The 23,349-nt window shown below is 35.7% G+C and overlaps 1 protein-coding gene across 6 annotated transcripts in view; it reads left to right on the forward strand.

Annotated features, from left to right (window-relative positions):
• Positions 1 to 23,349, forward strand: part of Atp2c1 (ATPase secretory pathway Ca2+ transporting 1) — a 121,824-nt gene that overhangs the window by 68,832 nt on the left and 29,643 nt on the right. For all 6 annotated transcript variants that reach the window (XM_063248984.1, XM_003476722.5, XM_063248980.1 and 3 more), the window contains 9 exons: positions 2,826 to 2,892; positions 7,944 to 8,068; positions 9,066 to 9,163; positions 10,584 to 10,679; positions 10,769 to 10,858; positions 13,269 to 13,373; positions 16,513 to 16,669; positions 19,648 to 19,818; positions 20,842 to 20,939. In XM_063248984.1, coding sequence (XP_063105054.1) covers positions 2,826 to 2,892; positions 7,944 to 8,068; positions 9,066 to 9,163; positions 10,584 to 10,679; positions 10,769 to 10,858; positions 13,269 to 13,373; positions 16,513 to 16,669; positions 19,648 to 19,818; positions 20,842 to 20,939 — 1,007 coding nt within the window. The remainder of the gene's footprint in view (positions 1 to 2,825; positions 2,893 to 7,943; positions 8,069 to 9,065; positions 9,164 to 10,583; positions 10,680 to 10,768; positions 10,859 to 13,268; positions 13,374 to 16,512; positions 16,670 to 19,647; positions 19,819 to 20,841; positions 20,940 to 23,349) is intronic.

A 23,349-nucleotide genomic window follows, 5' to 3' on the forward strand; every position in this document is an offset into this window, starting at 1 on the left:
TTATCTCTTCTTTTTTTGTCACTTAAATCAGATTGTAGCAGCTTTTTATATAAATAGGATTTAATCCTTTAACTGCTTTACCCCAATTTTAATATTGTCTTTGAGGGACAGATTAAAATAAACTTGGTAGGGAGGAGATATATGTAGTTGAAGCATTCTTTTTCTTGTGATTTTTTTAAAAAATTGGTACATTCGTGACACATAACTATAATCATCTTTGGAACTGGTACACGTACATCTTGAATCTTTATCATTTCTACCTTGGCTCCCTCTTTGTGTGTTCCTTCCCATTGTCCTCTCTCCTATTATCCCACAGCCCCTTCCCTCTCTGAAGTCTGCTTCCCTGTTTCCTGAATTCTGAGGTTCTTGAAGCACATTTTTGTTGATATATCTGCAGTTAAGGTTCTTATCATAAGGACTCTCCCAACTCTGTTTAAAGAACATTAAATATTGTTCTACAGAATCGTTTTTCACTCTGTCTCTCTCTCTCTCTCTCTCCCTCCCTCCCTGTCTTTCTCTCTCTCCCTGTCTCTCTCTCCCCCTTTTGAGACAGGTTCTCATTCTGTAGTCCAGGGTAGCCTTGAAATTCACTGTGCAGCCTAGGTTGGTCTCAAACTTGTAGCAGACCTGCCTCAGCCCTCTCTTTTCCTCTTCTCCTTTCACTTTCTCTTTCTTACCCTACAGATGTACGTATGCTCTACTGCTGTGCTGTGCCTCTAACCTATCATATAGTTTTAATTTTGATGATTAATTTTACTGTACATTTTTAAAACTATACAGCTGGAGGAAGAGCTTTAGCTTTTGGGTTTCTTTTTTCTTTCTTTCTTTCTTTTCTTTTTTAAAAAATTTTTTTTGAGTCAGGGTCTTACTGTGTAGTTTAGGCTGGCCTAGAACACCTTTATGTAACCCAGGTTCTCCTCAAACTCATGACAGTCCTCCTGACTCAGCCTCCCTACTGCTGGGATGTGCGCTCTAAAACCTCAATGAGCTCTAATAGTTTCACTGAAAAGTTAACTATCCTAGGATAATTTTATGATCCATTCTTTATTAGCTGAATTATAATGGCATCTTTATCATTTGTGACACAAACTATTAATTTTAAGAAACTTTTCTTAATTCTTTCATTATGTTACTTTAATTAATCTAGCTTACTGTTTGATAGTAATACAATTTTAAAGCAACATTGCCTAGGTAATTTCAGTAAAATTATTCCTGAAGTACCAATTCCTTACTTATGGTAATGATTGTCATGATTGTAACATAGCAGGTTGCTTTTATCTGATGTGTATATCTTCATAGCTCCTTTGATACTGGTATTTATAAAAGCTTTATAGTAAATTTGATAAATTGAAGAGTATCCTAGCTAAGTAAATCTTTCTAGTTTATATTAATACAGTGGTATAAAATCATCTCAAATTTAATGATACATATGTCTCAAGTTTATGGTTATCTTTTTATTTTTAGTGTAATACATTGGGTATAATTTTTCTTGTCAGAATGTCTGTGGAATAGAAAGAGGGTCAAGATCTAGAAAACGACATAGCAAACATCTTTTGTGAAGAGAACAGTAATTATTTTAGGCGTGTAGTTTATCTGTTCTTTGTTGGAAATACTGAATTTGTCATCAGCATGAAAATAACCAAATACTGAAGGAGACAAATGAATGTGATTATCTTCTAGTAGACTTTATTTATAAAAAGTCAGGAGATCTACAGCCTATAGCTTGCTGACTGACCCTTAGTATAATTTTTATGGTCAGAATTTCTTTTTATCAGGATAGTGTTTAGAGTAGGATTTTAGAGGCTCACTATCTGGATTATTATACAAAGGTGAAAAAACTTGTTTTAAATGCTCACATTGATCTAGAGTACATTCTTGAGGTTGCTTTGTGAAACCGCTGATAAATCTGTGTTTTCTTTTTCCTTACAAACTTGGGGGTATACTCTTTGTCCCCTTTATAAAGATAAAATGTTAAAGCTCCTATCTTCCTGCCTGCCTGCTGGGTGGTAATAGGAATTGAGGCCTCTGCTTCACACATGCTGGGCGAGTGCTATACTTTAGTCCTTTTTATATTTTTTGAGATAGTGTCTCATGAGGTTGGACTTGAACTTGTCTATTTTTTTGGTTAGTTTTTTAAGACAGGGTCTTGCTGGGTAGTTCAAGTTGGCCTTGAACTCACAGCAATCCTCTTGGCTCAGCTTCTCTAGTGCTGGGATTACAGGCATGTGCCACTGCTCCTGGTTCAAAATGTTGATCCATATGTCTCAGCTTCCTGAGTAGTTAGAATGACAAGCATATGCCAGTTCACCTGGTTTAAAATTTAAATATCATAGAAGGAGTAATTTGTAAATGTTAACTCATTTTAGGTATACTAAGTCAGATGCATCACTTTTTGGGATGGGTTCTAATGGTTTCTTCATATGCAGTATGAAAACATGATATCTAAATATCAAAATAAAACTAATATTTATTTTTGCAAAGTTGACAGTAAATAGCAAGGCCTGTATGTTTTATAGCTACGTCTTACTTTTTTGGATTGCATGAAAATGTCGGTAGTGTTTCCTTGAGCCATCGGTTACTGCTTTGAAGGTGGGTAGGAGCAGCAGCAGGCAGAGATAAAACTGTTACGCATGTGCACAGCACTGACTTTTAGATAGTGTTTGCCTTAATTTCCCTTGCTTCATAGATTTTTTGTAAAGCTGTGTAGTTGCAATTACGTATTTTCCCTTTCCTGTCAAGAGACCTTTTAGATGCTCTTAGGTGTTACTCTATCTAATGTCTAGAGGATTTTATAGAAAAGAGAAAAATGTTTGGTTTTGTTCTAGGTATCATCATGTTGGTTGGTTGGTTACTAGGAAAAGATATCCTGGAAATGTTTACTATTAGTGTAAGGTAAGTTCTGATATTTTGTTTTTAAATGAAGTCTCCTGTGCCTCTTACTTCAGAAATAACTTGTAAAGTCATGTAGTATATGGAGCCCACAGAGTATAATACCTCTGCTTAGGTAGTTTTAAATCCAAAGTTGAAGGAGTTCTAAGAAAATGAAACTCTGTATATATGGCATTGGAGAAAGCACATATAGATAACTAGAATTATTAATCTACTGTTGCATTTCATATATAAACAAATAAGGATTGTCAAATGGGAAAGTAGCAGCATGAGAGAGAAAGACCACAATGAAAAAGCTGAATGATCAGTCTCTGAGAAAAATAAATTTAAGAAATAAAAGTTGAATTTAAAAAAAACCAGGAAATATAACTATCTGTTTTTAGAATCTTCTTGCATCTATGATAGTTGGACAGATTAGTCCACAATGTGATCAGAGAACAGAGTTTCTAGGGATTAATATGATGGCTGAAATTAAAATATTAAAAATTTAATCAGACTATTATAAAATTGAAGAGGTGTTTTAACAGTAAATGTGTAAAGTAGAATGAAAAAAAATGACAAAAAATAATTTATGGAAATAGTATTTCTAATTAGTGTGTTTCACAGACAGGTAAGAGGAGTTTATATAAGAAATAATACACATGAGTAGTTTTTCAAAACAAAGCAAAAATAAATCTTTATACAGTAGCTTGAAAAGATTCACCAAGCAGGATGAGAAAAACGCCAACCTACCTACATCATCGTATGTCTGAAAGAATTTAAGTCATCTACAGAGAAAGGGAAATTAGGCCGTCATCAGACTTCTCTCTAGCAACAATTCCCAGAACAGGCCTTCTGACTCACAGCAGCTTTCATAGGCCGCATCTGTTACCTGTGTCCTGGACATAGCCGAGCAAGTTCGAGTGTCCTCCTTCTGAAAGAGTTCCTGTACAGGCACGGCAGCCTGTAAAGGAACGTTCAGGAGACAAGGTAACCCTCATGAGAGCAGGAGCAACCCTGCATTAAAATTAACCTCATGTTCTGAAAGAGCCAACATCTCTGAAACGTAAACTTTTCAAGATACACCTGTTTCGAAATACCATGTTATTCAAGAAATGCAAAGCCATAACTTCCTACAAAATGATCATGATTCTCCCAGTCTAGAGACAGTGGGGATCTCTTTATCATAAGTAGTGTTGCTTGTCAACATACTTGACATATTACTTTTCCTGGTCACTAGGTGAACAGAACTAGAGAATTAGTCAAATGCAGAAAGGGAACAGTATTTCATTAAATCTTCATCTCTGGCCACATAAGATTAAATAGATAACAATGGGACAGAGGTACCAAGATATGAGGGAAAAGTGGTTATGAATGTCTAGATTTATACCCAGCTGAAGTATCAGTCCAATTAATTACAAGTAGGGAAGCAAATACTCAGAATATTTGTTTCTAACTTATGCTTATTTGAATTCCAGGAAAATAAGGGTAAAAGCAAAAGTCATGATATACGGATGGTGTAAAAGGGTGAAACTCACCTGAGCATCTTAAGATAAAGAAGTCCTGATGGCATCTGGGTAGTAGGCCTAGAAAGTTCACATTAGAACAAAAGCCAGTGTATTTCAAAAGGAAAAATTGGATAGATTTTAAGGAATAGGTAGACTGAGTAAGAAGTAAAAGTAAAACATTTTGTAATGGAGGAATGTATTTTTTTTATTCAAAGGAGCAAAAATTTAAGTGAAATTCTCATTTGTCTGTGTAAATAGCCATGAGTTTAGATATGAAATAAATTTAAAATGGGATTTGAGTTTTAAATATTAACCATTGTTATGTGATTATACCCAATTTTAATTTGAGGATCTCTCTATATATCTATTCCACCTATCTGTTGAGATTGATGTATCATGACTTGTCTTTCAAAGAACAAGAAGTTTTAAATAAATAAAATCATTCTATTTTCCAATTACCAGATGGGTTCATTGAACTGTTATAAGTCTCAGATATATTATGATTCTTTAGTGATATCATTTTTCCTGATTTTTGAAACATTTTGGTACTTCATCCCCCTAAGAATTATTTTAGCAATTATTTCCAAATGTATTAAAATGTATTAAAATGATTATAAAAATAAGAAAGCAGATGATGTGATTATCAGAAATATTCATGTAATAATAAAATTAAGTCATCATCATCCTATTATCCTTTAGTTTTCTTATTGATTTACTCAAAATTTCACCTCATTTAAGAAAGTGTGAAATGTCTGGAGACAGTCTATGAAGAGTTTTTTTGTGGTTGTTGTTGCATTCATTGAACAAAAGTGAAAATTTGGAATTTTTTATTTTCTACCAAAATGGCAGAGAGAATAATTGACAGAGAAAACTTTACAGTTTTTAGACAAATCGAAAGTTGAATTTAGAGAATTCAGGTGGAAGCATAGTAAGCTACAATGATAGGGCTAAAATTAATCATTTAATTGAAAGCTCAAGTCTGAGAGTTCTTGAGTGATGATACTATAAATTTTCTCAGAATCCTGAATTGATGAGTAAACAGTGTATTTTTAAGGGCAAAAGAAAAGACAGGCAATTCAATAGCAAGACTTTATCACATAGTGTGTCTTCGTTACTTTTCTTGTCACTGAGACACAATACTGACACACTCAAGTCCAAGGAGGAGAAGTTTTATGTTTGCTCACAGTTTGTAGAGGCTTCCACAGGTAGTCACCTGTTTTTCAAGGCAGGGGGCGTGGCACAGAAGTAGTCTGTGGCAGGGTAGACAGAAGGCAAGAAGCAGCAAAGCCATGTCTTCCTTCTTTGATTCCTTTTTTATTTCACTAGGTTGCAAGGCTATTGGTTGGTGGCACTCACACCCAGGGTGGGTCATCTGTTTTAAGTAAATCCATTCTGCCACACTCAGAACTATGACAGTTGTGATCCAGCCACCTCCCAAAAGCCACACCTATGAGTACATGAGGCTTTGAGGGGACATCTAGATATACACTGTAGCACAGTGTTTTCCAACAGGAATTTGGATCATCCCTCTTTGGTAACAATGTGTAAATGGGATTCTTTCATCTTTTATGATGCTTATTTAACCAGAATTTAGCTTGTACTCTATATTAGTGGACAAATGCTGGTGACTGATATCTAAAAGTGATTAAAAGGAAATAGATCATTCAGAAATGGAAAAATTAATGAGATTAACCATTTTAATTGGTGTTTATAAATACAAAATAGGAAATTTTTAAAATTAAGAGACAGAGTCTAACAGTTAGGAGTCATCTGTGATTCTGGAGTGTTGCTTTTTGACACCAAATGAAAGACATAGAATTAGTAGGTAAATTAGAACTTCTTAGAAGTTTATTTTGAAATCTTCAGTATTAACAAGATCAGTATATTTCAGATTCATTAATGATTGTCAATAAACAGCTAGTTGCAGTCAGAAGATGTCCATTTCAGATATAAACATCTTTAAAACCAGGAATTACTTTGGATTAAAATAAAAATGTCTAATGAAGTTTTTCACAGTTTGTTCATCTCTGTATAAATAATTCATAAAAACTATTGTAAGAAATTTAAAGTTTTGTTGGATGTGGTTTATATGTCATGATATGACATATGTGTCATGATTATATGTCATATCTGCTTTTGTAGGTTCAGTAAGGGTTAGAAAAAGCACAAGAGAAGAGACTTCCATTTGAACTAGAATATTCTCTTGGAGTTGTCCAAAGAAGGGAAGGAAGTATTAAATGGTAGCACATTTGTCTTAACCTCTCAGTGTATACTGTTTAGTCGGTGGTTTTATAAATGTTGATTGCTATGTGCTTTTAGAATCAACTTGTAAACAAAGCATGAAAAGGTTAATTTTGGCTGTAAGCTAAGGTATTAAGTGATGTTAAGTTAGAACAGTCTAAAGAAGAGTTAGGTAATAGAAATTTTAGGGAGTAGATGCCCCAGAGGGAATAGTGGTTGTGTGAAGAGTAGGGGTGCTTACATTGGAATCAAGAAGTAACACTTGAAATGGCATAAAAATTATGTAATTTTTTGTTGTTAAATTGAAAAAGGAAATAGTGAATTAAAAACGTTTGACAGAATACATACGTTCTGTAAACTTTTAAAGTGCATCATTCAGTAGAGTTAAGGCATTCACAATGTTTTACAATCATTTATTGTCCCAAAAGGAAATCTTATGCACATAAAGTAGTCACTCTGTTCTCCTCTTTCCCAGTACTTGACAACTACTCATCTGTGTTTTATTTCTTGGAATTTTCTTGTTCTAAATATTTCATATGAATGGAATCATATACAGTCCTATGTAGTCTTGTGTCTGGTTTCCTTTACTTAGCATGCATAGCATTTGCAAGGATTACTTGTGTTGGAGCACATATTAGTACCTGACTTCTTTTTGTGGATGAATAATACTCCATTGTCTAGAAATTATAGCTTTCCATTCATCACTTGATGGATATTTGGCCTACTTCAATCTTTTGGCCATTGTGAATAGTACTGCTACCTCAAACATTTACTCTGACTCCTTCCTTCCTCTCCCTACTCCTCTTCCCCCCTTTCTTTCCCCTCTCTTCCCTTCCCCTCGTTTTCCCTTTCTTCCCTCCTTTCCTGATCCCCCTCCCCTTTTCTCCCTCCCTTCTTGTTTTCTCCTTTCGCTCCTTTTTTTTTTCCTGCAGTGTTGAGATTGAATCCAGGACCTCACTATGCAGCTATGCAAATGCTCTACTACTGAGCTCTAAGGTTTTCATTTTAATGTCTGTTCTTACCAGATGTTATAGGTGGGGAAACGAAACTATACAGGTAGATTAATAAGTAGCCAGTAGCTAGGGTCACAGGAGTAAAGGGTGGTAGTGCTAGGTATGACATAAGGCAATCAGACGTCAAAACCTATGTTCTGTAACCATTTTTCTTAACCTAGTATCTATTAGGTGTTCAATAAATCAGCTTTACTTTTGAGAAATATTTTTGGAAGTTGAGTGTTTTATTAGTTTTTATGTGTCATACAATTCAAACTATTGCTGTGGTTACTTTTTAACTTAAGTTTTAAAACTGTGCATGTGTTGATTATAGTTTGGCTGTAGCAGCAATCCCTGAAGGTCTTCCCATTGTGGTCACAGTGACATTAGCCCTTGGTGTTATGAGAATGGTGAAGAAAAGGGCTATAGTGAAGAAACTGCCCATCGTTGAGACGCTGGGTAAGTATGGTTCAGCGCATCCTGTGGGCGTTGACCCGTTAGTTCCTATCAGCAGTGAGTCGTCTTCAGGTTTTACAGTTTTGGTTTTAAAGAGGTTTGTACATGGTGTTTAGATTGTGGTGTTGGGCATGGTTTTACAAACAACTAAGACAATTAAAAACTCGTATGTCTGAGGAGAAATATTTACCCATTTTGGAGTGTTCTAATACTTAAGTCATCTTTAAAAATCCATGTACTGAGTGAAATTTTGCAATAAAATTATTAGAATGTTTTTCTTTTGACATCCAAAGGAAAATAATTGATAATTATAGATCCCAAAATGTCATACTTTGTCATGAATTTACTTAGAAGAACAGCAAATATCTAGTGGTTATATTGCTGTAACATATTATTCATGATATACTGTGGAACTTTATTTTTAAAAAAACACTATCCATAATGTAGTAAATTTAAATTCTAGTTTGCATCATTTTTTGTTTTTAGTACCACGAATTGAACTCAGGACTTTGTGCTTAGCAGGCAGGTTCTTGTGCCACTGGGATATATACCTGGCCCAACTAGTTTGCATTTTAATATGGATAAGATAAAATACTTTGGAAAATCCTGACTGAAGGACTTATATGAGTTTATGTATAGGAGTCCTTCAAACTTTTTAGAAAATGTATTCTTTAGTGGAAACTAAAGAAAAAGCAAACATCCAAGTTTTATTTATTTATTTATTTTTTGTCTTTTTCCTTTTTATCGGTACCGGAGATCGAACTCACGACTGCCTGCTTGCAAGGCAGGCGCTTATGCCGCTGAGCTAAACCTGTAGCCCCCAAGTTTTATTTTTGATTTCAGAAATGATATTATGATGAAAAAGCATAATATGAGAAATTTTGTCAGTGATTGGTGTCTATAGAATTCAAAGACTGGGAGAGATTCCAGTCTTTATTTTTACATCAACCTGTGCTTCTCCCCCATTCTTTTTAGTGACGCATAATGATTTGTCCTTTAGGCTGCTGTAACGTGATTTGTTCAGATAAAACTGGAACATTGACGAAGAATGAAATGACTGTTACTCACATATTTACTTCGGATGGTCTGCATGCTGAGGTATGCTCTGTTGTTTTTTTCTTTAAAATAATATGCTTTTGTTAAAGTCTTTTAACATTTCTAACCATTCCAGTGTTTTAGCTTCAAAAGGATTGTAAATTTGTAGCAGAATTATTTCTATCCCACATGGGTCTGCCAAGTCTCTGTCTTAATCTGGTTGTGTACTTTGTGTTTCAGGAATTTTGATTCCTTCTTGATACCTCTGTTAGTCACTCCTATATCCCTCCACCCCCAAATTCCATAGTTTTGACCTTTTAAAAAATTTTTCCTAGCTATTTTATTCATAGCTAGCATCCCTAGTCCATGTACTATCACCTCTCACCTGGTCTTCTGATAAAGCCTCTTGACCAGTCACTCTTGTATTTTCTTGATACCCTCACATTGTGCAATTTGAGAAATTTTTTTTTGCAGAGCCAAAATTTAAGCATGTCAGTCCTTAAGTTAAAAACTTTATTGGCTTTCCATTGGAACCAGATCCTGACCAGTTTATGCTTTATATGTTCCCCTGCTTTCTCTAGAGCAAGTAGATTGGCTTTACAGTTCTTTCATTGTGACAGAATTCCTCCTTGGACCTCTGTTGCTCTTGTCACTGCTCAAGATATATAGTCTGATAATCTTTTCATCTTTTGTTCATCAGTTCCAGTCCCTCTTCAGAAAAGCTTCGCTGGCTACTCAGAACTGGTGTTGTATGGTACATATTGTCATAGTAGTCCATAACTTTTAGCCAGGTGAAATTTTCTGTCCCTTGTTCCTGTTATGCAGATTGGTAAGAACAGGAAGTATGTTGATGAGTAAAAGGACTACATGATGATAATAAGCATTTCAATGAATGAACCACTTTGTTTTTAAAATTATATATTGACAATTTCAAGTATATATCTCTGTTCAGTGATTGTTCCTGAAGTTGTTTGAGGACAAATTTTAGTTCTCACATTTGCAAGATTTTTGACTGGAATGTTCTTAGTCTTATGATTTGGCACAGTATTTTTAAACATATGTACATCTAATTGACTAAACAGAATCAGCATTAGACAAATTGACAGGAGTTGCATTTATGTTTATTTTGGTCCATGTTACCTAAGCCTTAAAATGATACTGTTGATATTTAGGATGTTGGTTTGGTTGAAGATACTCAAAGCTATACTTTCAGGAAGGTGTTGGGGTTACCTGTGCTTATATGGTTCAGATGTGAAAGGTAGGATATTAGTTTCTCTTTTGTAGTTCATTTTTTATGTCAAGTATTGATTATTGTTTATTTTCTATGAGATGTTTTTCTTTAAGACAAATGTTGCTTTTCTAGGGCTATACTTTAATGTTGTGATACAGAAAATGAAAGGAGTACATACAATTTAGTGTAGTTTTTTGTTTTTGCAAGTCCTGTCTGCTGTTTGTATTATTGGTGTCACCTTCTGTTCCCTAGGTTACCGGTGTTGGCTATAATCAGTTTGGGGAAGTAATCGTTGATGGTGATGTTGTTCATGGATTCTATAACCCAGCTGTTAGCAGAATTGTGGAGGTGAGTACTTTATTCTCCAAGCAGGTAACTTTCTTCACAGTGACTGAAGACACCATGATGAGTTCATAGTTTGTGTGTGTTTCTCTTAGGCTGGCTGTGTATGCAATGATGCTGTGATTAGGAACGACACTCTAATGGGGAAGCCTACAGAGGGAGCTTTAATTGCTCTTGCCATGAAGGTATGTGTCTGATGGCTTTCCTCAGTGTTACCTTACAACAGAGTATGTGAAGCCATTGATTCCAGCATTTTACTAGATTTTATGTGTTGAATGAAAAAGACTCAGAGTATTTCATTGTTCTTACTGCCTTTTGGAAACCAGTTTCATTCTTTAAGAAACAGAGCTGTTTTAGTATAACTGTATTTATTACTTGCAAAGTACAAGCTAATGACCATTGATGGATTCTTCTTAGGAAGAAATGTTCCTATCTTCTATGATATTGAGACCTGCATGTGGAAAGTCTTACAAATGTGCCCAGTTGCTGATTAACACTAAATTTTAAGAGTATGGGCTTGCTTTGGCAGCACCTATGCTAAAGAAGTAAAAGGCAATATTCGTTATTATTTCCATGCAAAGACATTAATGCAGCTATGAGGATTACCTTCTGTTTTCTGCCCTTTGCCTCCTTTATCAGTGTCTCAAAATGAGTGTCAAATTAAAATTTGTGTTGTGAGAAGGCGTATTGGTCTCAGTGGCCTTTTTTCCCACCTGTCCCAGTTGATCTTATCTGCTACATCCTCTATTTGTTTTTGATTATTTTTCAATTTTTATTAGTACATGTTTACAGTAAATAATAGTTCTTCGTGGGAAATTTGTACATGTACATAACACATCTTGATTCTTTTTTCATTGCCCCTATACCTCTTGGTTCCCTTCCTATTTGCAAAAGATCTGTCTCCCTTTTCTATGATCTCTCTTTTATTTTGTTCTTTATTTATATTTTAGGTTTTTCATATAAGAGAAACTATGTGATAGTTAAGCTTGTGTATCTGGTTTACTTCACTTAACATTTGTGTTAGTGAGAAACCTAGATGTCCACTATACTATATTCAGAAGAAAAGTAACTGTGCCTTCTTTTGGGAATAGTTTAAGAAAATTATAAGACTTAGGAGAAGCAAGATGCATCTAAATGAGATTACTGGAAATGAAAGCCAATATAGAATTGCAGATTATTAAAACATGTAATTCGATAAAATTTATAGTTTAAAAACATAAATATTTATTTTCATTTATCACTTTTTCTTATAGCTAAAAAGCATAGTATAGCTTTTAAAAAGATAATAAGTCAAATATCAAATGCTTTCTACTGTATACTAGCACAGTATCGTGGTACCTTGGTTCATGATTCTTTGCATGATTCTCAAATGACCAGAACGAATCAAATTCAGTGGTTAGGTTCAGTGTTGACTTAATGGGGAAATTTGATTTGGTTTTCGTCCAGTTCAGCTTGTAGCCAGAATTGTGGAGAGAGTTGAGTTCATAAACGGAGGTACCATTTATTAATTTCTTAGGTAAGGTGTAAAACCACTTCTTTATAGGTAGAGACTTGAATTTTAGGTAGGAAGTTAATACCAGCATTCTTGGAACAAGTGACAAACCTACCAAGACGTTACATCTCAAACACTGAGCCATGTGTAAGGACAATGCACATGCAGAGATGGAGGTGGATTTAAAGGATAGAATGAATCTCAACGAGGCAAACTAGGGCAAGAACTAGACTAAGAGCACAGAGGAATGAATAAGCATATACTGGGTTGTGGTTAATCTGGATAATGTGAAGGATTGTGAAGTCCTATAGGCCTTATGTGGTGGGTTATTGTAGGACCTTTGAATGCCAAGGAGAATCTAAAGCTACCACAAACAAATACCAGTACACTGTAGATTTTTGAGTAGTGTAAAAATATTTTTGGGCACTTGTAAGAATATTCAAAGGGCATTGCAAAGCAGGATAGCTATGTGACTTTAGTTGTAGCCAGGATACAAAGTGAATAGGAGGTAAGGGACTAGGGTGTTGACAACAGATGTGACAAATTTGAGTCCTCAAGAAGGGTAGGATTGAATCTGAAACTTGGCCTGGTTATAAAAGTTCATGCTCAGTATTAGTTCAGTACCTTTATTTGTTTTTTATTTATTTTTAGGGGATACAGGAATCAAACTCACAACCTTGTGCTTGCCAGGCAGGTGCTGTACCACTGAGTTATGTCCCTGTCCCATCCTTTATTTATTTATATCTTGCTGCTTTTCAGAATTTGAGCTGGTAAATTAATATAACTAGCATTAAAGGCTGATTCAGGTAACATAACTTAGATATATCTATACACTCAGGCTTGTGTATTGAAAGGTAAGCTATGTACAGATAGAGCACTGCTATTTTTCCACCATTATTTTTAAAAATAATTCAGATACTAGGGCTCAGTGGCATAGGTGCCTGCTTGGCAAATGCAAGGCTGTGAGTTCCATCCCCGGCACCAAAAAAAAAAAAAAAAAAAAAGTCAGATATATCTAATCTACCAAGCTATAAGCTGTGGCATTTGTTATCTGTTAAAGGAAAAAAATTATCATATGATGGCTCAAATCAATCTCATTATAGATGGGTCTTGATGGACTTCAGCAAGACTATATCAGGAAAGCTGAATACCCGTTTAGCTCTGAGCAGAAGTGGATGGCTGTTAAGTGTGTACACCGAACACAGCAGGTATCTTTCTTTCTTTTTAAAGAATATTGTACTTATATCCTGTTCACTTTAGATGTCTAGTTTTTCACTTACTCTCCACCTTGAATAATCACCGTACATAATAAAATATGCGTTAAACTACATACATTAACGGTACACTCATGTCTTGTTATTTGCGTGTTCTCTTTGATGTTGTTTTTCTTATAGAATTCATGCATAGATATATTTAGCTTTGCTGTGTGAGCAGACAGTTTAAACAAGTTGTAGCCTGACTTTAAGTCTCTTAGAGCTTAATAATAGGTTAGTGTGATTTTTTTTCCTTATTGAGAGTTCGTTATATTTCTCTACTGTTAAGCTGTGCTTTTTAGAGGAATGTCTTTATTTCAGAACAAATGAAACCACATTATTTTTTAAAAAGTGTTTTCCAAATACTATACTATATAATCCACATACATATGATCCAGTTTACAAACACAAAATGACGTACGCTGATATTTTAAGCTACCATCTTATTCTTGGGTATTTTAGGAAGTTTTATGTTTGTTTAGAAACATAAAAAAAAAGTATTAAGAAATACTATTTTTTTATGTCACCCCTTACAAACCATTACACCGACCGGAGATTTAGCTCAGTGGCTCAAGTGCTTATCTGGTAAGCGCAAGGTAGTGAGTTTGATCCCTGGTACCAAAAACAACAACAAAAAACAAACCAAAACAAAAAGCATTTCACAATGCCATACAACTATGTGTCTTGTGTAATAGTAAATGATTTGACTATTTAGCACTCTTGAATGTTGTTTCATGAAAGTTGTGCCTGAAAGATTGAAGTCTCGGTTGTAAGAGTTGGTAGGAGGCAGTGGCAGAATAGAAGTTTGGAAATAGTTATGCAGTTCTTCTTCTCATTTTCCAACCCAAAGTATCCTTTCTCCAGATACAACCAACTGATGAAACCAATAGACAGCTCAAAGCATGGCTGTGACTCTTACGGTATGGAAGAAGTCAGCATGGCACAGACAGGCAAACTTGACAGTTTCAAAACAACTCAACTCAATAGTTTGTTTTTGGAGGACTTTTATTTGAATATAAACACTGTACTTTTATCTCTTCTCTCTCTGGACCCAGCCAAAAAATTAATTCATAAGCACCTTTGAAGGCAGGAAGCAAGACACAGGGTAAATACAAGAGAGGAAGTTGAATTCCAGTTCTGTTAGGAATATTAGTTCTATTCCTAAAAAAATAGAACACCCAATAGTTGTTCGGTTTTTTAGGCGACACCATTCACATTCCTTTACCCCTGTGGCACATCAGAAATCTGATCTTGAGAACAAGAGTAGAAGGCAAGATTCAGGTTTAAGACAGCAACATGATTAAGTGTAAGTCATTTTCCTCAAGGATAAGCCTCTAGGCCTTCACTGCACAGGTCTTGTAGAACGTGCACAGGCAGGCATCTCTACCTTCATTGTTCACATGGGACTAGTGAAGAGTTTTAGAAGAGCTGGCTGGGAGTTCTCAGCAGTCAGGGCATCCCACCATGCCTTGTGTTTATTGGAAGAACATAGCTACTACAGCATTTCATTTTGTCACCTAATGGCAAGATCTGCTGACTGATTAGCTCTGCCAGTACTCAAGGAGCTTTTAGTTCTCCAATTATTTTACTTTTAAATGTAAATGGATAGCCACGAATTGTTAGAAACTTTGGAAAAGTCTTTGATGTGGAAAAAAAAACAGACCAAACTAATGGAGAAGGGGTTCTCAGATAAAAGTAATGCCAGATATTGAAGAAAGTTTTTAGAGACCATTAAACACACACACACACACACACACACACACACACACACACACACACAGCTTCCTTTAGAATATTTATCAAATAAGGAATCTGGCAGAAAGAATTAGACAGTATAAGATACAGGGTATATAGTGTCTGGATGTGCCTGTAACTCTAGCTCTGAGAGGCTGAACCAGGAGAATCACAAGTTGAAGCCTACCTGGATAACCAAGTAAGATTGTGTTTCAAAATTTTAAAGGAGTAAATTGGGGAGATAGCTCAGTGTGAAGGCCCCATATTTATTCTCCAGAGATGGAGTGGAGGGGAGCAGAGGTTTAAGAATTAAGCCAACTTCTTTATATTTTTCTCCTGTTGTAGCAGTGACACTGGAAGATAAGTGAGAAAAACCTTCAAGATGACAACAAGTTTATTTCCAGCTAAATTTAATGAGATACAATAAAAATATGCATCCTATACTCAGGAGAGCTGTTGAAGCGATTCTGGAAATGGGGAGCCAAGGCAGCCCAGTCATAACCAGGGCCACACTGCAGATAGGCCCCGGGCACATAGAAGAGAGAATCCGGCTGCAGCCCCCATTTCCTGCCTGAGTCCTGTCGCATTGGAGGGGAATGGGGATCTCTGTGCCAATCCATTGCCCTTGGTTTGGACAGGGCTGCGTAGACCCTGTGGGACAATGATGGCCTGCAGAGCTGGTACCGCTGGGGTCTAGGGCAGATTGCTTTAAGTGTATCTTAAAGATTATGAGGGGTGGAGTTGGTCACAGTAGACAGTGTATGAAATTGGCAGTTGAAGGATTAGTAGTATAAATGTGTTATAAACGTGGGAGTAACATGGCAACAGGTTATGGAGTAAAAATTGCTTTGTCTCTGAACTGTAGGACTAGCGATGAAAAGTACTGGGTAGAGACTTGCTGGTTTTCATTGTAAGCTTTTATTGTGTGTGTGTTTTAATTTGGTGCTGGGGATCAAACCCAGGGCCTAGCCCAGTTACATGGTGGTTGTGAGAGTTAAAAGGGACCATAGTGAGGTAGGGGTAGATACGGATACATAGATAGTAGTGAATAAGAGACATGAACTGTTTGCTTATGTCTGAAGTTAGGTCTCTTTCCTTTTCCTGTTGCTTTGAGATGAGTCTCTTCCCATTGTCAGAGTGCCTATTAGGGTTGAGTGTGGCACTGCCTTCAGTGTGCCGGAGGGTCGGGCAAGTGGTGTTTTCTACAGAACACTCCCCATGTGAGTTTTTGGTCTTCAGGGTTCACTGCCACTCCGACTTCTCAAGGGACCAGGAGAAATGCACGTAACCGTTTTTGGACTCCATTAGCAGATACATACAAAGTGAAACCAAACTTGTTTGGTTGTGTTTTTCTACCTAGGACAGACCAGAGGTTTGCTTTATGAAGGGGGCCTACGAACAGGTGATTAAGTACTGCACTACATACCACAGCAAAGGGCAGACCTTGGCCCTGACCCAGCAGCAGCGAGATCTGTACCAGCAAGAGAAGGCGCGCATGGGCTCAGCGGGACTCAGAGGTAAGGCGGAGATGGCCGAGTCCCTGGGGCGGAAAGGAGGAGCCTTCTTTTCCTTACAGATGAATTCATTCTTTACATCCAGGCCAGCTGAATCTGGGTCTGGACTGTATAGAACTCTCGTAACTTCTGAGGTGTTGGGTTTTAATTGACTAACTGATGCTAATAAATGGAACACCAAGAATGAGCCAAGATTGGAGCACTCTGGTTCTTACAGACCTGCCGTGTCTCTGAGTAGGTGGCAGCGATTTTATTTGAAACAAATTTATTATCTGAGAAGGGAGATGGTAAAGGTAAAATGATGGTATTCTTTCCTAATTTTGTCACTTTGTCTTAGCAATTAGTAGAACCAAAATAGTTTCTTAAAAATGAAAGTGTTAAGCTTCTAATTTGTCCTTTAAGATGACGTGATGGCTGCTTTGATTCTCATCTGCCATCCTTCCTCTTCACCAGAATGATGAAGTGTCCAGATACTGTTTTCAGTAGTGGCAAACTTGTGGCACGTGTGTTGTTTTTCTTTTAAGACAAAAGTTGTTTAAATATGAGTTAATTTTTTCTAAATCTAAACCTCAGTATTCAGGTATAATTGCAGTAAATACAAATATAAAGTGCAATAGCGCTTTGCAATAAATACGCGTTTTGTGTTGCAGCGTGGTCGCTGGCTTAAGGGCCACATCTACCTCCCTTGGTTCATTTCAGCCTCTTTCCCCTGCTAGATGGAAAGAATGTCACCTGATTCTGGGTTAGCCCAGAATCATAGTTGGTGGAACAAGGGAGCAGTTTAGGAGGCTCCAGGGCCTTGCAGCCTGGAAGGGGTTTTGTTTGGAAAGTGTGTGTGTGAAGGGTGTACTGGGAGGCTCTCGGCGCTCTTCCTGGGAAGGCCGGCAAAGGAGACATGTTGCTCCCTGGGTTACTGCTTCTGCTGGCCCTGCACATCTCCAGCTTTGGCACTTCCTTTTTAAATCACTTTTGCTAAGATATACTTAGCCAAAACAGATGAGGGGGATGAAATCTGAACCTCTAGGTCCCTGCAGTGTCATTGCTTGCTGCTCGTGTCCAGCTGTTATTGAAGCATTGAAATGGTTAAATAAAGGGGGTAGTTTGGCTGCTTTTAGGCTCACAGCGAATTTCAGGTTGGGATGGATTTGGAAACCTAAAGAGGGCTTAAAAGTTCTGGTAAATGCTCCTGTTTGACTTAATTTTGAGGATTTTTCACACTTTAAATTTTGAGTCTTTTCATCTGAAGGACTGTGAATTTTTCTACGTGTGGTTTTGTGTTGTAACATTGTGAGGAAGACCAGGGTTGGGAGAGGAGAACATTTTTGTTTCACAGGATTTTGAGAAACATTGTGGTCCTTCGTTGTTGCCTAATGTCTTTTCTTCATCTTCCCTTTATGCCCTTCCTTCCTCCTCCCTCTGAGATTCTCACAATGGAGAGCAAACTGATTTTAAATCTCAATTGATAATACTTCATTTGTGCCTTAAAAAACTTGTTTCTGGCCAGGCACTGTGGCACATGCTTGTAGTCTTAGCACTTGGGAGGCTGAGGGAGGAGAATTGCTGTGAGTTCAAGGCCAGCTTGAGCTGCGTAGTGAGTCAAAGCCAGAATGTACTGCAAAGCAAGACTCTTGTCTCACCCCCTGCTCCCCAAAAACACCTGTTTCTTAAATGCTTAATTTTAAAAGTAGAATATATATTGCTTTTTGTGAGTAAGCTTCCACATGCAAAGTGTTTACCTGTTTGTTACCTAAAGAGTTTCAGTGGATCTTAATTTGGGCTAATGATGTGGACAGCTACATACAGGGTAATAACCTCTAGGTCAGTTTTACACCTGCATTGGGAGTATCCAGGGCTGATGTGCTCCTCTTAGCATTTACTGACATACAAATTGATATTCACTGTCTGTTTCTGTTACCATCTGCCTTTGTTTCAGGCCAGGAACTGTCCAGAGGCTCAGTCTCTTTGAGAAAGCTTTTAGTGCCCATGTCAATATAAATAATTAGGTATATCACTCTTACATTGGAAAAATTGAAGTAGTTTTTCTTTTACTTTGGTTTTCCAAGTCCCCTTATCTTCTACTTGAATAAGAATAGATACTTTTGGTCCTCTTGGGACAGTCAGTTTCCCCTGAGGTGCAACTGCTCAGTTTTTGTGTATCTTTGTGGTTTTGGGGTAATTTAAGCTATTCAGTCTAAGAATATTCCAGATGAATGTATGTCCCTTTGTTTCAGAAAGGTAGGTAGCATAGATTCCAGAATTCTAAAATAAGCTGAAGAATATTTGGGAAATGAACACTACTTTATACTGTATTGTAACTGCCCAGAGATGATAGGAAACTATAAATAATGATTTGGTGGTGATATTAATACATTCTGGAGAAAAAAGCTACAAGTAAGAGTTTCTAGTTTGGAAAGAGTGCAAGAATCCAAACTGGTATTAATGGTCTTAGGATAGTTTTATAGATTAGCTTTACCTTCCAAGGCTTTCAGCTTCAACTTCCAGGCAGTTGTTACAGGCTACAGTTAATTATTACAGCCTTCTGTTCGGGCTGATGAGTGTTTCTGGAGATCTGTGAAATAAAATGGAAAGATGAAGATGCATTAGAAGCCACCTTCAGAGGTGTCTGTTTAAAATTGACTTTAAAGGTTGATATTATCTAAATAATTTGATTGTGTTGTGTTGTCTAAAGCAACAGTAGTTTCTGTGAAAAGTAGCTACATGTGGTTGCTTTGCAGAAATGGTCTTAATTCTCTCTCATTTGCCCTATCTGCTTAACGGTTCTATAGTTTTAATATTTAATAGCTTTTTAAGCAGCTCTTATTCAGAACCATTACCCTGTAATGTCTTGGCATGTAATAATTGTGATGTTTAGAAGTGGTATATCTACAGATGATAATATACTTTTCGTGGTTTTTGCTCAACTAAATTTAAGTGTTTTTGGACTTAAATTTTCCTTTTTTATTTCATTATTATTTCCCAAGTTCTTGCTTTGGCTTCTGGTCCTGAACTGGGACAGCTGACATTTCTTGGCTTGGTGGGAATCATTGATCCTCCTAGAACCGGTGTCAAAGAAGCAGTTACAACACTCATTGCCTCAGGAGTATCTATAAAGATGATCACTGGAGATTCACAGGAGACTGCGGTTGCTATAGGTATAACTGGGCTGCTTTGTTCTGTTTTTGGCAGTTTTTCTTAAAATATTGCAATGCATAGTTTTGTGAATCATTAGATATGAAGTATGTTTCTGTAGTGTTGAAATGATGCAGTTGATAACAAGTCACTTTTTGTTCAGACTATATAAAATTGTAGATGAATGCTGATTACAGTTTAAAAGTAATAGTTTATTGAAAATGTGTAAGTTTCATTATGAAATCATGTGTATTTTATTCAAAGGTCTATTGTTTTTAACTTCATAATACACTATACTGATAGGTAAAAGCACTAGCTCATGAATGTGAAAGAATACATGAAATTTAGCTTTTCCTTTCAAGATAAGCATACTTTTCAAAGCAGATTTGTGTGTAAACAGGGAAAAAATAGCTTATTACTTGCTTTTCTCATATATACCTATATTATTGAAATGCTGTTTAAGAGTACTTTAAGAAGTATAAGGGAAATAACTCATGAAAGCTAACCTCTCAGAGGATGTAAACTGTAATTCACATTGGTAAGTTTAGCAATTTGCTGAACTCTGTGAATTTTTATCTTATTAATTTGGACAAGGTCTACAGTAGGAGTTCCAGACTTTATTTTATCTAAGAAAAACCTCTAGACACACCATTGGAAGAATAATTTTTCAACATTTATTTTCACCTATATCCAACTACATGCAAATCCACCAACATTTTATCTAACTTTAGGTCCTATACTTAAAATGTATCCTGATCTTCATAGAATTCAGCTGCAAAACAGAACCTGATGGGCTTTCTGGCTCACTGAAAATTCCCTGTTCTTTAATTTTAAACAAAAACAAAAGAGACAGAAAACCCCAGACTGATTACAGATGCGGATAAGTGTGTCTTCCCCATAGTTTGTTTTGTGATCTTTATTTAAAGAAGTTTTGACATATTGTAGTTGAAAAGAGGGTGAATAACAAGTCATTAAATGAAGATATTGTTGACAGACCCACCAGGCAAACTCTTTGGTTAGTAACGTTTTCTTTCTCTTCATTGTAGCCAGTCGTTTGGGGTTGTATTCCAAAACCTCCCAGTCGGTCTCAGGAGAAGAAATAGATGCCATGGATGTCCAGCAGCTTTCACAGATAGTACCAAAGGTGGGGTCAGATGAAGCCTTTTCATTTGGAGAGGCCTTGTTTGTTTTGAGTGTTAATTATTCCTGCTGTCTTCATAAGATTGCAGTTATGAACAAGTGAGACATGATTGCCACCTAAGTTGGTCCATATTCTGAAGTCTCATTGAAATGAATGTTAGTATTTGTGGCATGATTATTATGAATATCATACAAAATCATTCACTTTAGCAAGAACTGGCCTTCCTCTAAGGAAAGGACTATGGAAATTAGCAGTGCTTGTGTTTACAAGTTAGATAAAGAAGAGACTGTAAGTTTCTACTTTTTACCATTTTGTTATATCTTTATTTTAACGTAAGTATGTTAACTTTTTAAAAACTTGATATTTACAGTAAAATTTGTCTTTTTTAGTTTATAGTTTTAAGTTTTGACAATGCATGCAGTCATATCACCATCATTGCATGGAACAATTTTATCATCTCTTCTAAATTCTTTTAAGCTTTTTTTGGAGTAAACAGTTCTCCTTACTTCAAGCATGTGACATCCTCTGACTAATTCATTTTCTATTCTAAAATGTTTAAAAAATCAAATCATGCAGTATGCAACATTTGCACCTTTTTTGCTTGTTTTAGCATAGTACATGTGAGATTTAGCTGTATTGACTGTGTTTATTAGTGTTTTTCTTACATTGCTGAGTATGGTTAAACTGTTTAGGACATTGTGATTTTTCCAGTTTTTTGTTAAGGCTATTATAAACATTTGTGAACTGCTTTTTACATGAAAATGTTTATTTTTTCCTTTCTGTTGGTTAAATACCTATACTTGGGTCATATGCTGGTTTGTTTATATTAATAAGAAGTGGCAAGTTGTTTTACAAGGTGGCTTTATTTTGTACTCTCATCAATAGTGTTTGAAAATTCCAATTGTTCTGTATCTTTACCAGCATGTGTGATTATACAATTTCTTTAGCTGTACTCTTTAATAGGTATATAGTGGTATCTTATTGTGCTTTGAATTTATACTTCCCTTACAGCTAATGATGTTTTTTCATGTGTTTATCTGCTGTATAGTATTATCTTCTTTAGTGTCTGCACTGCCTTGTTTTTCAGAAATATGTTTAATACTGTATTCCTTCACTTGTTTTATACTCAGAATATGGGATTTTCTTAAATCATTACATCTTAAGGCTCATCTTTATATAATACACTTTTCTGATTAGAAAATTTATTCATCAGTAGTATGTTTATTATAGAAAAATTGAATAATACAAAAGAGCTGCAGTGCAAACCCAGATATTCAGGGTTAGAAATCCACAGAGCATCCAAGATTCTAACATAAGTTAGCATGTGTGACTTTAAAAAAATGTGCTTAAAGAAGGTTATTTTGTACTTTATAGTGTTATAAGGAAACATTCATTTTATGGAACTTTGACATTTCTTAAGTCATTAGTTATTTTAAGAAGATACTTTTTTATGGCTACAGAATATTTTCCATATATATATATATATATATATATATATATATACACACTGTGTGGGTATACATAAAATAGAGCATACATGTATATTGGTTATATAAGCGTTTTTTGTTGATGTTTGAGTTTTCATATATTCATAGTACTTTAATGTTTTAAGTAGCAACTATCATGTCCATATAATGCATGTTACTTTGTACATTATTTTATTTCATATAGCCACCTGATAAAAAGTAGGTGCCCTCATTTTAAGGTTTTAATAAATTGTTTTGTTAGAAAGGTGTGGAATAATTGATCAATGAATAATAACGAGCCTCATCGCCACTCTTCACAATTTATCCATTCTAATAGCATAATTAATTACAGTTTATCAACTAACCTTGATATATTCCTGCTTAATCTGTAGTTCTGGTTTACGTTTTGTGCTATATATTTCTAGAGGCTTTGACACATGTATAATGATACATACTCACCATTACAAGTTTATACAGATGAGTTTTACTGCCTTTTAAATCCCTTATGTTTCATTTATTGGTTCTTCTTTACTTGTCCTTGAATCCTTGCCCATTTTTACTGACTCTAGTTTTGCCTTCTCTAGAATGTAGCATAATTGAAGTAATATCATATGTCATCTTTCAGACTTTTTTTTTTGGCCTAAGCAATATATATATATAAGATTCCATCATGCTTTTTTCTAGTTTTATTTCCCTTGAGTGCTGAATAATATTCCATTGTTTGAGAGTGACAGAGATTATTGCTTTGTGTTTTTAAGGGCATCTTCATTATATCCAACATTGGCAATTAGAAATAAAGGTGCTGTAAACGTTCTTAGCCAAGTTTTTGTGTAGACATTGAGGCTGCACAATAGCAAGGAGCACAATGGCAAGTCTGTTAAAGTGTGTGTTTCATGTCATCAGAAACTTGTGACCCAGTTTTTATAGATGAGGAAATTGAAGAGCAT

Source organism: Cavia porcellus, unplaced genomic scaffold, assembly GCF_034190915.1.
Source record: "Cavia porcellus strain 051 isolate PalLab524CR breed Dunkin Hartley unplaced genomic scaffold, mCavPor4.1 scaffold_5, whole genome shotgun sequence".
In the NCBI taxonomy this organism is placed as follows: Eukaryota; Metazoa; Chordata; class Mammalia; order Rodentia; family Caviidae; genus Cavia; species Cavia porcellus.